Source organism: Meriones unguiculatus, chromosome 16 (assembly GCF_030254825.1).
Source record: "Meriones unguiculatus strain TT.TT164.6M chromosome 16, Bangor_MerUng_6.1, whole genome shotgun sequence".
Classification (NCBI taxonomy): domain Eukaryota; kingdom Metazoa; phylum Chordata; class Mammalia; order Rodentia; family Muridae; genus Meriones; species Meriones unguiculatus.
Genome location: NC_083363.1, coordinates 3,225,553 through 3,238,173, shown reverse-complemented (window position 1 = coordinate 3,238,173; position 12,621 = coordinate 3,225,553). Strand labels below are relative to the sequence as shown.

At 60.9% G+C, this 12,621-nt stretch overlaps 1 protein-coding gene across 1 annotated transcript in view; it reads right to left on the bottom strand.

The window, feature by feature from the left end:
• Itpr3 (inositol 1,4,5-trisphosphate receptor type 3) overlaps window positions 1–12,621 on the bottom strand; it is a gene marked incomplete in the record, with an annotated part of 59,946 nt that overhangs the window by 16,408 nt on the left and 30,917 nt on the right. The window contains 17 exon segments of the mRNA XM_060369139.1: window positions 783–908; window positions 1,304–1,378; window positions 1,453–1,617; window positions 2,365–2,530; window positions 3,695–3,752; window positions 4,107–4,236; window positions 4,395–4,594; window positions 5,036–5,177; window positions 6,059–6,203; window positions 6,298–6,549; window positions 8,143–8,325; window positions 8,586–8,705; window positions 9,219–9,391; window positions 10,769–10,930; window positions 11,234–11,375; window positions 11,958–12,118; window positions 12,198–12,297. Of these exon segments, the coding sequence (XP_060225122.1) occupies window positions 783–908; window positions 1,304–1,378; window positions 1,453–1,617; window positions 2,365–2,530; window positions 3,695–3,752; window positions 4,107–4,236; window positions 4,395–4,594; window positions 5,036–5,177; window positions 6,059–6,203; window positions 6,298–6,549; window positions 8,143–8,325; window positions 8,586–8,705; window positions 9,219–9,391; window positions 10,769–10,930; window positions 11,234–11,375; window positions 11,958–12,118; window positions 12,198–12,297 (2,500 nt within the window).

The window sequence follows — 12,621 nt, the reverse complement described above, 5'->3', positions numbered from 1 at the left end:
GGGGGGGGGGGGTGAGCATATGTGCCCAAATTAATTCTCTAAAAAATCAGCCGAGGGGCCTAAAGCAAATCCCAGCAGTTAAGAGCACACGCCTGTGAACCCAGCTTTCTGTGGGGCAGAGGCAGGCAGATCTCTGTGAGTCTGAGGCCAGCCTGGTTTACAAAATGAGTCCAAGACAGCCAAAGGTACACAGAGAAACCCTGTCTCCAAAACCCAAAAACAAACACAAACAGTTCCTTGTGTGATGATGACCCTCAGCCATTAAGCTGTTTTGTTGCTGCTTCATCACTGTAATTTTACAGTTATGAACTGTAATGTAAGTATGTGTTTTCCAATCATCTTAGGCGACCCCCTGTGAAAGGGTCATTTGACCCAGAGAGGTTGATCCACAGATTGAGAGCTGATAGATGGAGCTGAAGGCAAGGTCAGCCCAGAGGAGGGGAAGGAGGCCGGGTCATGGAGGCTGGGTCAAATCAAACTCAAGGGCTGTGCAGCTCAGTGGAAGAGCGTCTCCCTTGCATGAGCAGGGTCCAATGCCCAGCACCACCAAGAGAGACAGAGAGACAGACACACAGAAAGAGTTACAGCAAACCAAAGTCAAGCCAAATCCATCAGAGCAAGAGATGGGGGTTCAAGGTCGGGGTAGGGAGATCAAAGGTTGGGGGCATCAAGGTAAACTCAAAAGAGCAGGAGGCTGTAGGTGGGCGAAAGGCCAGGCGTAGGCTGGTGAGGTTGGCCCTGGGGGTCTCAAGCGGCACAAGCCGGGCTGGATGCCCGGTTACCTTGTCGTAAGGAATCTGCAGCAGGTCCAGCATGACCTTGTGGGCATCCATGTTCTTCAGCAGCCTCTGCTGCTTCTTCCTCATCTGCTCGCCAACGCCGCACATCTTGTTCAGCCTCTCCAGGATCTGCAGGGGGGAGATGGGGAGAAGATGGGGGCCTGTGCCTCCTCCTCTGCGAGCCCCTCTGCCTGGTCAGCTTCGGCCACACCCATCTGTCTACCCCAGGGGCGGGAGGAGGCAAGGGCCGTGCTGAATCAGGCCATCCCGGCGGCAAACCAGCGAAGGACTAAAATCCCATCCCGCCCATAAAGTGCACAGCGACACGGCTGTAAAGCGGAATCTCATTAAATTCCTTGAGCTTTAAAATAACTCCATCAGGGCCTCGGTGGGGTTGTTTGGAACACACCGGAAAAGTGGGAGCTGTCTGGCCGCAGGGCCTGAGGGGAGGAGTTGGGAGAGGCCTGGCCAGCTGCGGGACTCTTCCCCACCCCTCGCCCACCGGCCCACGCCCTGCCACTCACGCCCTTGACAATCTGGTAGTTCTCGCTGCTCTTCTCCCCGTGTGGCTGGAGAAAGCCCTCCTCGTCGGAGGGCCGCTGAGGACAGAGACAGGGTCATCCGTGCCCCATCGCTCGGGGCACCCTGTTTGGCTCCCGGAAGCCAGCCTCACCTCCTTCTTGTCCTTGGTGGCGCCTGCCTCCCCCTCCTCGCCCTTGACGCTGCCCTTCTTGTCCACCCACAGCTCTGACTTCTCCACCATCGTCCGCAGCCTGTCCAGCTCCGACTTGATCACCTTGTAGTTCTCCACATCCTGGGCCGAGATGAGCAGCTGGACCTGCAAAGGGAGGGTGTGCCAGGCTCACGGGGGCGCACACACCCCATCCGCAGTCACACAGGGAACTCCTGTGCCTCCCAACGCCAGGACCCCACACCCAGGTGGCACTCCCACCTCCATCTGTTCAGTGTTTAGCCCCTTCCTCCAGGAAGCCCTCCCTGCACTCTTGCCCTGAGCTAACGTGTCACCTGGCTGCAGTTACTCAGGTGCATGTCACACACCACTGTGGCCTGTCACTGGTTCACTCAGATGCCAGAAAGGCGGGGGAGAGCCCTGCAGGGTCACTGAGCCCTGGCTGAAGGGGGGAGCGGAACTCTAGGGCCTGGACCTGGGGCTGGGAGTAGTGGCACATACTCAGGGGGCTGGGGAATTCTGGGAAACCAAGCAAGCGGATGTCAACGACCAGGGTATCATGGGTGCTTGCTAAATGCCAGCCTTGACTGACAGGCATCTCATAGGAAGCTGTCAAGGAGACAGACACTAGGCAGCTCAGTGAGGGATGCCCACAAGCAAACACGAAGGTGGACATAACTGCCCACTCTCAAGCATTGTCCACCGCAGAAGAGATGAGTCAGGCCAGGAAGTGCCAAAGGTGGCCGAGACGGACCCTCCCCTCAAGGACCTGAACCGGGCTGAAAGGCCTTCCGTGAGACCCAGCGCCCGGCCAAGCTCTCAGCAATGGGACCCCAAGCGTCCCAGGGCTCCAGGCAGCCGGAGGAGGCCCAGCTGCCGGCTCCTCCCTCTCACCTGCTTGAAGGTGTGCATGGCCTCCTGGCGCTGGCTGAAATGCTTGAAGAGCAGCTGCAGGGCGCCGGAGACCAGGGGCGCGTAGTCATGCATGGTCAGGTGCAGCAGGACACGCAGGAACACGCGGCCTCCCTCGTCATCCACCTCCAGCATGCTGCTGGTCTTCCTGCCGGGGGGGGGGGGGGCGCGGGTGGGAGCCGGTGAGCGCGGGCCTGGCTCGTCCCGCCACTGTCGCAGCAGAACCAAGCCCAGGGCAGCTGCACTCAAAGCATCCGCCCTTTCCCACTGCCCTGGGGCCTCAGATGACCCTCAAACAAGCCCCTGATGCAGCCGCACTTCACGTGGCCACCACAGGCCCCCCACGCTGAGGGGGCGAGGAGACACTGCTTCCTTCAGTGAGGGAAAACCAGCCCGGCCTGGGGCTTGTCACCAGTAAACGCCACAGACACTTTCGCTTGTCACCGGACTTGTTAATGAAAATTGTGAAATACCATTTCCTCTCGCCACTAGCTGGAGTCGCCGTGCTAATGACACCCTAATGACACCCACCCGAGCAGCTGCTACTTGGTGTGCTAATAAGGAGCACACGCAGCTGTGGCTTCCCAGTCACCTTCTTCAGGGTGTTGATAACTATCTCAGGGCACTGCCTTCCCTTGTAAAGTCGTAGGCTCGACTTTGTGAGTCTGTTCTGTTCTCCTGTAGCCCAGGCTGGCCTGGACTTCTCCGTCCTGGTTTATTTTGTGAGACAGGATCTCCTGTAGCCCAGGCTGGCCTTGAACTCTCTCAGGTGCCCTTGAGCCCCGACCCTCCTGCCTCTACCTCCTGAGCCCTGGGTGACAGGTGTTAACGCCACACCTGGCTTATGAGGTGCTGGGGAATCGAACCCAGGCCTCACGAATGCTAGTTACGCACTCTTGCAACTGAACCACATGGCCAGCCCCTGTGTCAGGCGTTCACAGTGAGTTCTGAGAAGAGACCCACTGGTACCCTAGATACCAAGGCAGGCTGGGCACCCAACGGCAGAGGCTTGGAGTGAGGGCTGGGGGCCTCGGGCTGCACCTCCCCCATCTGCCCGGCCAGCTGCCCTGAGCGCAGCTGAACACAGACGCACAGCTGCCCCTCGTGAAGGTGGGGCAATTATCAGAATAACTAGGGTCTGGCTTCACCCTCTACCGGGGGCGATGGGCAAGCCGGGGAGGGTCTTTCTGGGTACACCGTGGGAATGACCAGCCCCTTGGCCTCGGGAAACCCAGGGTGTCCACAGACGGGCTGGTACCCTTAGGCTGGCAGCCTGCCCCCAACCCTGAGCCCACCTCAACCCCAGGCTCACCCCACTCCAAACATGGCCTCCGCCTGCTCCCCGATGCGATCCAGGTTCATGTTGGCAGCTGTGGGAAGCAAGAGTGACAGAGATCTGGGGTAGCCAGAAACTCGGGCACGGGATGCCCAAGGCAGCCCTGGATGCTCCTGCTGCCCGTCTCGCTGTGAGGGAGAAGCTTCCATGCTGGGCGCAGCAGGGCCGGTAGCTCAGCAGCTCAGGCGGCCGGGCCTGGCCAGCTCCTGGTCCCCCTATGGGCCCAACGCCCCACCTAGGAAGGGTCCCTGCCCCGCGCCTCTCTGCAGCAACCGAAGGAGCCATGGAAATGTATCTGTGGGGGTGGGAAGGCCGGGCTGGGACAGCGGGAGGTAGCAGGGGACAGTGGTGGAGGGGACAGCGGGAGGTGGCCGGACCCAAAGCTCACTGGTGGAATCGAAGGCGGGCGCCGTGCCGTCCGCGCTGCTGTCCTGCATGGGGAACACCTCCACAAACTCCTTCTTGAACACGGACAGCAGGTACGAGATGCGGTAGTCCAGGCGCACGTTGAGGATGAACTACGCACACGGACGCCCTGTGAGGACGGGTCTCCAGGAGGAGGCTCCCTCCCGGCCCCGCCCACCGGCCGCCAAGGGCCCCGCCCCCTCCCGGCCTCGCCCACCTGAGCACCAAGGGCCCCGCCCCTCCCGGTACCGCCCACCCACCTGCCCAGCACCTGCAGGATTTCCAGGATCTTCAGCTTGGTTTCCATCACCACAACGTCTTCATTTTCCTCAAATTTGCTTCTGTCCAGCTGTTCGGGGCCACCCGCTCCGGCAGGCAGGCTGGAGGCACCAAAGACGGACTGCTTGCGGCTCAGCACCATGGTGGACATCATGTGCCCCACGCCCTGGATGGACCTCCGCACGTTCTTGCCTGTGGGCCACAGAGGGGCTCAACCGGGGCATGCGCAGCAGGGCTCCCCGCCCCTGACTGCTGTGGGCAGCTTACAAGGACCCGGCTAACCCAGGCAGGCTTGCAGCGGGAGGCGAGCTTTAGGCCAAGTCTGGGAAAACAACCGACCAACGCAAAAGCAAGCGGGCGGTGTGAGACTTCTGTGGGAAGCTGAAATCGGGGCCACACCCCAGCACAACTTAGATGAGCATGCGCCTGGGGTGTCAGGGGGAGGTCTGGAGACCGACAGCTCCGGTCTTCTCCATACTTCCTGCGGGCGGTCCTGCACCTCACTCACTCCAAGCCAGACCCCGGAGCTTCCCAGCGCCTAGGCCACCCGGGTAGGAGGGGACTGATGGCAGGCCAAGACGGAGGTGGCACTGGGGGTATCAGGGAGGGATGAGGGAGGGGGCCAAGCCTCACCACCAGGCTCCTCATAGGCCTGCAGCATGGCCGCCGGGGCCTGAACACAGTCAATGATGCCCAGCAGCGTGCGCGTGAGCCGCAGCAGCTCGCTGAAGCTGTAGAAGCCGAAGTAGATGAGGTTGTGGGCCAGGCTGACCACCTGTGGAGGGGGGGTGGCCAGGTGAGGGGGGGGCCAGGCTGACCACCTGTGGAGGGGGGTGGCCAGGTGAGGGGGGGGCCAGGCTGACCACCTGTGGAGGGGGTGGCCAGGTGAGGGGGGGCCAGGCTGACCACCTGTGGAGGGGGGTGGCCAGGTGAGGGGGGGCCAGGCTGACCACCTGTGGAGGGGGGTGGCCAGGTGAGGGGGGGCCAGGCTGACCACCTGTGGAGGAGGGTGGCCAGGTGAGGGGGGGGCCAGGCTAACCACCTGTGGAGGAGGTGGGGCCAGGCTGACCACCTGTGGAGGGGGCGAAGCCAGGTGAGGGGAGGGCCAGGCTGACCACCTGTGGAGGGGGTTGGCCAGGTGAGGGGAAGGGACCAGTCTATGCAGAGGCATGTGGAGGGAGACCAATGAGAGGTGCGGCAGAGGAGGAGTGGAGCTGATAAAGGAGTGGCAGCGTTGGGGGCGTGGCCAGCCGCAAGGGGGTGTGGCTGATGTACGCAGGCTTGGTTCTGCTCTGGCAGGACCAACACATACAGAGTGTGGCTTGTGGAGTTAGACCAAGGTACTTGGGGGCCCATGGTCCAGGGCGAGAGTGGCTCTACTGGGGTCCAAACAGGACAGAGGAAACGAGGATGAAGGAGTGTCCAGAGGATGGAATTCCCAGGAGGGTGGGGCCTGGGAAGGCAGGACCCCGGCTGATGGGTTAGGGGGATTCAGCCAGCCAGCTCTCTTCTGCTCTCTGCAGCCGGGGGAAGCCGGCTGTTAGGGGGCCCTCGCTGCCCATTCGATCCCCCAGGAGGCTGAGAGCCCCAGGAAAACGGCGTCGTGGGTCCTGGAACCCATCTCTGGCTGCTGACTGAGGCTGGGTCACGCCTCACCTCAAAGGTGAGCTTGTTCTTCGCCTCGTTGGCGAAGGGCACAGCCTCGCTGACCACGTTGTTTAGGTAATCTTCCACAAACTCCATGGTGCTGGCAAACTTGTTTTTCTTGTCATCTCGGGAGGCGTTGAGATTGGAATCGTAGCTGGAGACGGAAGTGGGAGGCATGAGGGTCCCCGCGCCTGCCCACCCGCGCTGCACCCCTCCCCCTGGCGAGCCACCCACGCCCCGCCTCTCACTCCTTGATGGTGATGGCCGTGGGGATCTCCGTCCAGAGGCGTGCGAACTTGACAGGCGTCACCAGCTCCTGGGGGTCTCGGTCCACATGCACGTGGAGCATCAGGTGGCAGAAGGAGGCCCGGAGGTCAAAGGGCAGCATCTCATCCGCCATGCACAGGAAGAGCAGGTCCACGCCCAGCTGCTTGGAGATCTCGTGGATGGCCAGGTACTGGCGGTCCAGGCACATGCGGGCAAACAGCTTCAGCTGGTACCTGCAGGGGGCAGCAGGTCAGAGGGCAGCAGCCGGGGCGAGGGCTGAGGCTTGGCCCTCCCTGGTGGGGGCTGCCTGGAGTGGCACAGCACCAAACCTTGCGGGGAGGACATCTCCCCTCCTGGGAAAGGAGGGCGGGCATTTTCCAGCTTGCCTAGGACAGGTCTTTACAGGAAGCGGGGTGGGGGTGGGGGGAGAGTGGGAGAGCCAGTTGGCAGAAGGTGTGAGGCCAAGATGAGGACGTTGATGGAAGCTTCGCCCTGGGTGACGTCACTGCCTCCCTCCCACCTTCAGCTCATTACCTCAGGGTCCTGGCGCCAGGCCACCCTGTGTGTGAGCTGCGGCTAAACACCGCAAGCTCTTCCACTCCCTGCACTTCTGCTCCTCAACTGGAGGGCACAGTGCTACCCACTGCCCAGGCTGCCATGAGGTGCGAGCGCCCGGGGCACACTTGCAGTTAGCAAGCGCCTCCTGTACAACCACAGAAGACACGTCTGGGCCACGTGCGGTGGCTCACTCCTAGAATCCCAGCCCTCGAAGGATGAGGCAGGAGGATCATCACCTTGAGTTCAGGACCAGCCTGGACTAGAGAGGGAGACACTGTCTCAGAACCAAAAAAAAACCCGGGCAGTGGTGGCACACACCTTTAATACAGCACTCTGGAGGCAGAGAGAATCAGATCTTTGAGTTCAAGGCCAGCCTGGTCTACAGAGCGAGATCCAGAACAGCCAGGGCTACACAGAGAAACCCTGTCTTGAAAAACCAAACCACACAGGCCAGGTATAATGACTCAGGAGCACTGCCATGAGTTAGGGGGACAGCCCGGTTTACAAAGCAAGACCTTACCTCAAAAAAAAAAGAAGGGGCTGGAGACATGGCTCAGTGGTTAAGAGCACTGGCTGTTCTTCCAGAGGACCCAGGTTCAAGTCCCAGCACCCAAATGATGGTTCACAACTGTAATTCCAGTCCCAGGGGAGCCAATGCCCTCTTCTGGCCTCTACAGGCACCAGGCATGCACATGGTGCTTAGATATACATGCAGGCAAAGCATCCACACAGAAAAAAAAAATAAAAACCAAGAGCCAGTCAAATGGCCCAGCTGGTGAAGGGCGCTTGCTGCCCAGCCTGATGACCGGAATCCAGCCCCCAGGAACCACACGAGAGGGCAGGGGCACAGCACTGACACCCCCACACAATAAATTCGAGATAAAAAATAAATTAAACAAGCCAGGCTGTAACCCCAGCACTCGGGGAGGCAGAAGCAGGCGGATCTCTGTGAGTCCGAGGCCAGCCCGGTCTATAAATGAGTCCAGGACAGCCAAGGCTACACAGAGAAACCCTGTCTCGGAAAAACTAAAACAGCACGCAAACAAGAAGACAGGCAACACATAAACAGCTAAGTGGAAGCACAGGGGACCCGCCCGACACAGGGCAATGCAGCTTTCTTTAAGGCCTGGCCACCAGGTCGAGCCTGGCCCTCAGGACCGGCCTTGTGTGGAGACAGGCTTTGTGCAGGGCTAGGGGAGGAGGGCAGCCAGGAGGCTCCTGACAGGCCTGGGACTCTCGGGAGGGGCGGCGGGCCCAGGGCCAGGCACCTGTAGTAACTGAGCACGCTCTCATCGTGAGCATTGCCTGCCCTCGCCTCCTGAGCCAGCTGCCTCACACTCTTCTCCTGGTGTTCGTTGTTCCTGTCCGTCCACGTCAGCCACACTTCCTCTTCCGAGTATTCGATGGTGAGGTACTCGTGGGACTGGGCCATCTCCTTCACGGGCCGCAGCCTGCACGCAACAGCACCGTCAGGGGGCCACCCGGAGCCTGACGCCCCTTATTTATCTTTTGAGACGGGGGTCTCACGACATATCAGGGTGGTGGAACACAGCCCAGATTTTCAGAATGAGGCCATGGCTCATTCTCCTCTCGGCACCCCCCACCCCCCAGTGTCCGGCACCACAGGCACTGGGTGCTTATCTGCAAGGAACTAGGGTGCCAACGCTAGCCTGAACCCCGCGGAGCCCCTGGGTCCGGGGGGGCCACTCACTCAGTCTGGATAAGGATGTCGCTGTTTTTGGGGTCCAGCACACACTTGCAAATAAGCTCTTGGGTGACAGGGATGGCGATGTGGTTGGACACGCACAGGTCGGAGAGGTAGTCCAGGAACCTGGGCGGGTCATCAGGGCCAGCAGCAGACTCAGAAGCTGCTCGGGAGGCCAGAACCCCTTAGCCAGCCCACCCTCCTGCCCAGCTGCCCCGGCAGCAGCCGCTGGCTCCTCCCGGCAACAAAACATTTAACAAATGCTTCAGGCAGACCCTGACTCAGCCGCCAGGAGGCTTTGGGGGTCTCTGTATGGTAACCGGCATCTGCTAGGGCTACACTGAGCCCCTGAGAGCTCTCCCACCACTACCCTGCACCCCTGCTCTGGACAGGAGCAGCTGCACAGTGTAGGTGGGTCGGCCGTCAACCGGCATCAGAAGGCGGGCGGGCGGTAATGGCGCACGCCTTTAGTCCCAGCACTCCAGAGGCAGAGGCAGGGGGATCTCTGTGAGTTGGAGGCCAGCCTGGTCTACAGTCTGAGTTCTGAGACAGCCAGGGCTACACAGAGAAACCCTGTCTGAAAACAACAACAAGCAGCCCAGCGGCAGCAGGCACAGGGCAGGTGGGTGCGGCGGGCACCTGGGCTCTCTGTTCTTGCGCACGAGGCTGACGAAGGTCTCCACCTCCGTCTTGGTGATGTGCTTCTCCAGCAGCTTCCGGTTGTTGTGCAGCAGGGCAGTGATGGTGTCCTCGGCCAGGATGTCATAGCCAATCTGTGACTGCATCATTCCAAACTGCTTGGCGATGTGTTCCTGGGGGCAGGCAGGTGGGGGTGTCACAGGGGCCACAGGCAAGAGACAGGGCTGCTCTGCCGGCTCCACACGGACTTCCAGATCAGGGGAGGGGGCAGGGTGACAGCCTGGTGTCGCTGTCCTGTGAGCTGGGACGACGCCTGGGCCTCCTCCCCCGCTCTAAGTGTGGGATTATGCGCATTTACCGCCAATGCCCAGTTCATACGGCGCTGGGAAGGAACCAGGTGGTTCACGCCTGCTAGGCAAGACCCCACCAACTGAGCCACATCCCAGCCCGCCTGGAGCCTCTGCTTTGGCCCACATGCTTGCTTGCCTCTGGAGTCTGGGATCACCAGGAACTGACCCATCTTTGTAACGGGAATGAACCAGTCCCCAAGCAACAGTGAGCCTGCAGGGCAAGGCACCCCAAAATAGGAGCAATTATCTAGATAATTATAATTATCTAAATATCTAAGGTGAAGGCTCCACCTTAGAGCTGATTTCTTGTACTATTGCAGAGGAGCTGGGCTGAGGCACCGGGATGCTTCAGAGCTCAGGTTGGTACCCAAAGGCAGACCTGGGTACTGAACCCCATTGTCTATCTTATTAATGAAGCCATGTTGAATAAGCCCCTCCTCTCTCTCTCCTCTCTGCCTCTCCCTCTACTTTTAGCTGGACTCTTTAGTAACAGAACCAGTGGCCGAATCTAGCTTGTGCAGGCTGCCAGAGCCAAGCATTTCTTCTAAAAGTCTCCAGTTATGCCTCTGGTGAGGGAACTAGACAGAGTCTGGGCCAAAGGAATGGGCAGAGATAAGGCTGGGAGGCCGGGCTTCCGCCCTGTGTTGTTATCTTGTGGGCCCAAGTGAGGAGTGTCTCCACGGGAGACAGTGAGCGGCCTTGAGAGGCCCATTTCAGGAGGCGGTGGGAGGCAGCGCCAGAGCAGAAGGGCGGCTTTCCTCTACGCGCTGCCTGAGCTGTGATCCGTGTCTCCTGCCAGAGCCTCGCCTGGCTAGCAAGATTGGCTAAATGGTACTAAGTAAACAGTGAAAACTTGTTCGAACGTGAAAAGTTTTAGGCTAGGAGGTGGCACACACCTTTAACCCCAGCACTTGGGAGGCAGAGGCAGGCAGACCTCTGTGGTCTACATAGCGAGTTCCAGGCCAGCCTGGGCTACATAGTGAGACACTGTCTCCGTAAAACAAGGAGGAGGAGGTATTTTAAGATGGCCACAACAGAGCCCAGGGCAGGCTGGGGTGAGCCGCAGCCGGGCACGCCCTGCAGAAGCCATCCCTGGTGGCCTCTGTACCCAGCCTCGCAGCGCCTGGCTGCCAGCCTCTGTGCCCGGGAGACAGCTGCCGAGGGAAGGCGGCGCGTGCCCAGCAGGGTGTCCGCGCTCACCTGGTTCTTGCGGTAGTCCTCCTGCGAGTGCCGCAGCACCCGGTAGCAGAGGCGGAACATGTACTGGTAGGGGGCGTTCTTCTGGTCGGACAGCTCCTCCAGCCGCACCAGCGGGCCTTCCCCCCCCTTGTCACGGAACGGAGCCTTCAGGATGCCGAAGATCTGAGCGGCGCAGAGAGTAAAAGGGTCTCTCCCATCCTGCCTGCCCTCACGGTCCCTGGAGCCCGACCCTGATGACGCCAGCCCAGAGCGTCCCTTCAGATGCTCTCCTGCTGAGCCGCACTGCCTCCACTGTCCCTTCAGAAAGAGGCCTGAGCCCCACTGCAGAGCCACAAGCCCCCGAGGAGAGCCACAAGTCCCACTGGAGAGCCACGAGCCCTACAGAGCCACGAGGCCCTGCAGAGCTAAGAGCCCATATAGAGCCACGAGGCCCTGCAGAGCCCCGAGCCCGCAGAGCACACACACCTGCTTAAGGATGTTCTGCTCCCGCATCAGCTTCTGCCGCTCCCGGTTGGGTTTCGTGACCACGATGTCCAGGACATTCTGCCCGTTGTTGGGAACATCGCTGACAAAAAACACCAGGTCCTCCAGCAGCTGGATGACAAACCTGACCAGGACAACACCAGAAGTAGGCGCGCTGTGCTGAGGGCCCTGCCGGCCTGGGCCCACACAGGCAAACAGCTCTCCCCGGAGTCGCACGCCGGCCCCGCAGCTGGGCCCAGCGCTAGCCCCGCCCCACACCCTACCCTCCAGGGACCCCAAACTGTCCCAAGATGGCAAAGCTCAGAACACTGCGGTCAGAAAGAGCTGCTGGGCTGGCGGGTGGGGCTGCGCTTGGTGTGAGGGGACCTGCATGGTGTCCGGGTTCCACCACTTCCAGCTGTGTGACACCAACGAGGCCCCTCCCTCCCCTGAGCCCCAGTGATGTGGTATACATAAGCAGTGAGGCTGGGAGCAGGGGCAGCCAGGTCCCTGGACCCCCAGCAGCTGGATGACAAACCTGACCAGGACAACACCAGAAGCAGGCGTGCTGTGCTGAGGGGCGGCTCCCGAGGGCCCTGCCAGCCTGGGCCCACACAGGCAAACAGCCCCACCCCCTGTACCCACTTTCCGGCTTGCATCGCCTCTATGGCCCTACAGAGAAGCGCAGCCACCTGCCCCGCAATGCCACCTCGCCATCCCGGCGCACCTGCGGTCATTCTGGCTGATGAAGCCTTCGCTGAGCTTCTCCACAGCGCTGGCCAGCATGGAGCTGGCATCATTGGCGAAGTCCAGGTCACGGATCTCAGACACGGGCACCGACACGATGGCGAAGGCCTCCTTGTCCTCCTTGGTGGGGCACGTGCCCAGCTATGGAGACGGGGGTCAGTGGACGCCAGGCACAAGCTCCAGCCCAGGCAGAACCCTGCCCTGTGCACAGGGCCCTCACCATGAGCCGGATAGGCCGCTCCTCCTCCACGTCGATAGGCGCGTTGGTACTCTGGATCCACGTGTTGGTACAGAGGTGGCGCAGCCGCACATAGGAGTTCCTAGGTGAGGGGACGCAGAGCCGGTGAGCAAGGGCGCCACAGACTCTGCTCCCCACTCCCGACACCATCCTCTTCCTCCGCTCCCCACACCTCCACCTCGTGGGTACTGAGGATGGGGGCCTGTTCCTGCTGCTGCACTCACTCTCAGGCACACAGGCCTTGGTGCGCCCTTAAACCAATGGGGTAGGAACTAAGCGGACAAAGCAAGCCCAAGGCTGTCAGGTAAGACAAGGGGCCAACGGTTCCTCCACGATTCCCCAGCAACCCCGGGGCCTGGCATCTGACATCCCCACTCTGCAGATGACAGACGGAAGAAGGGCAGGG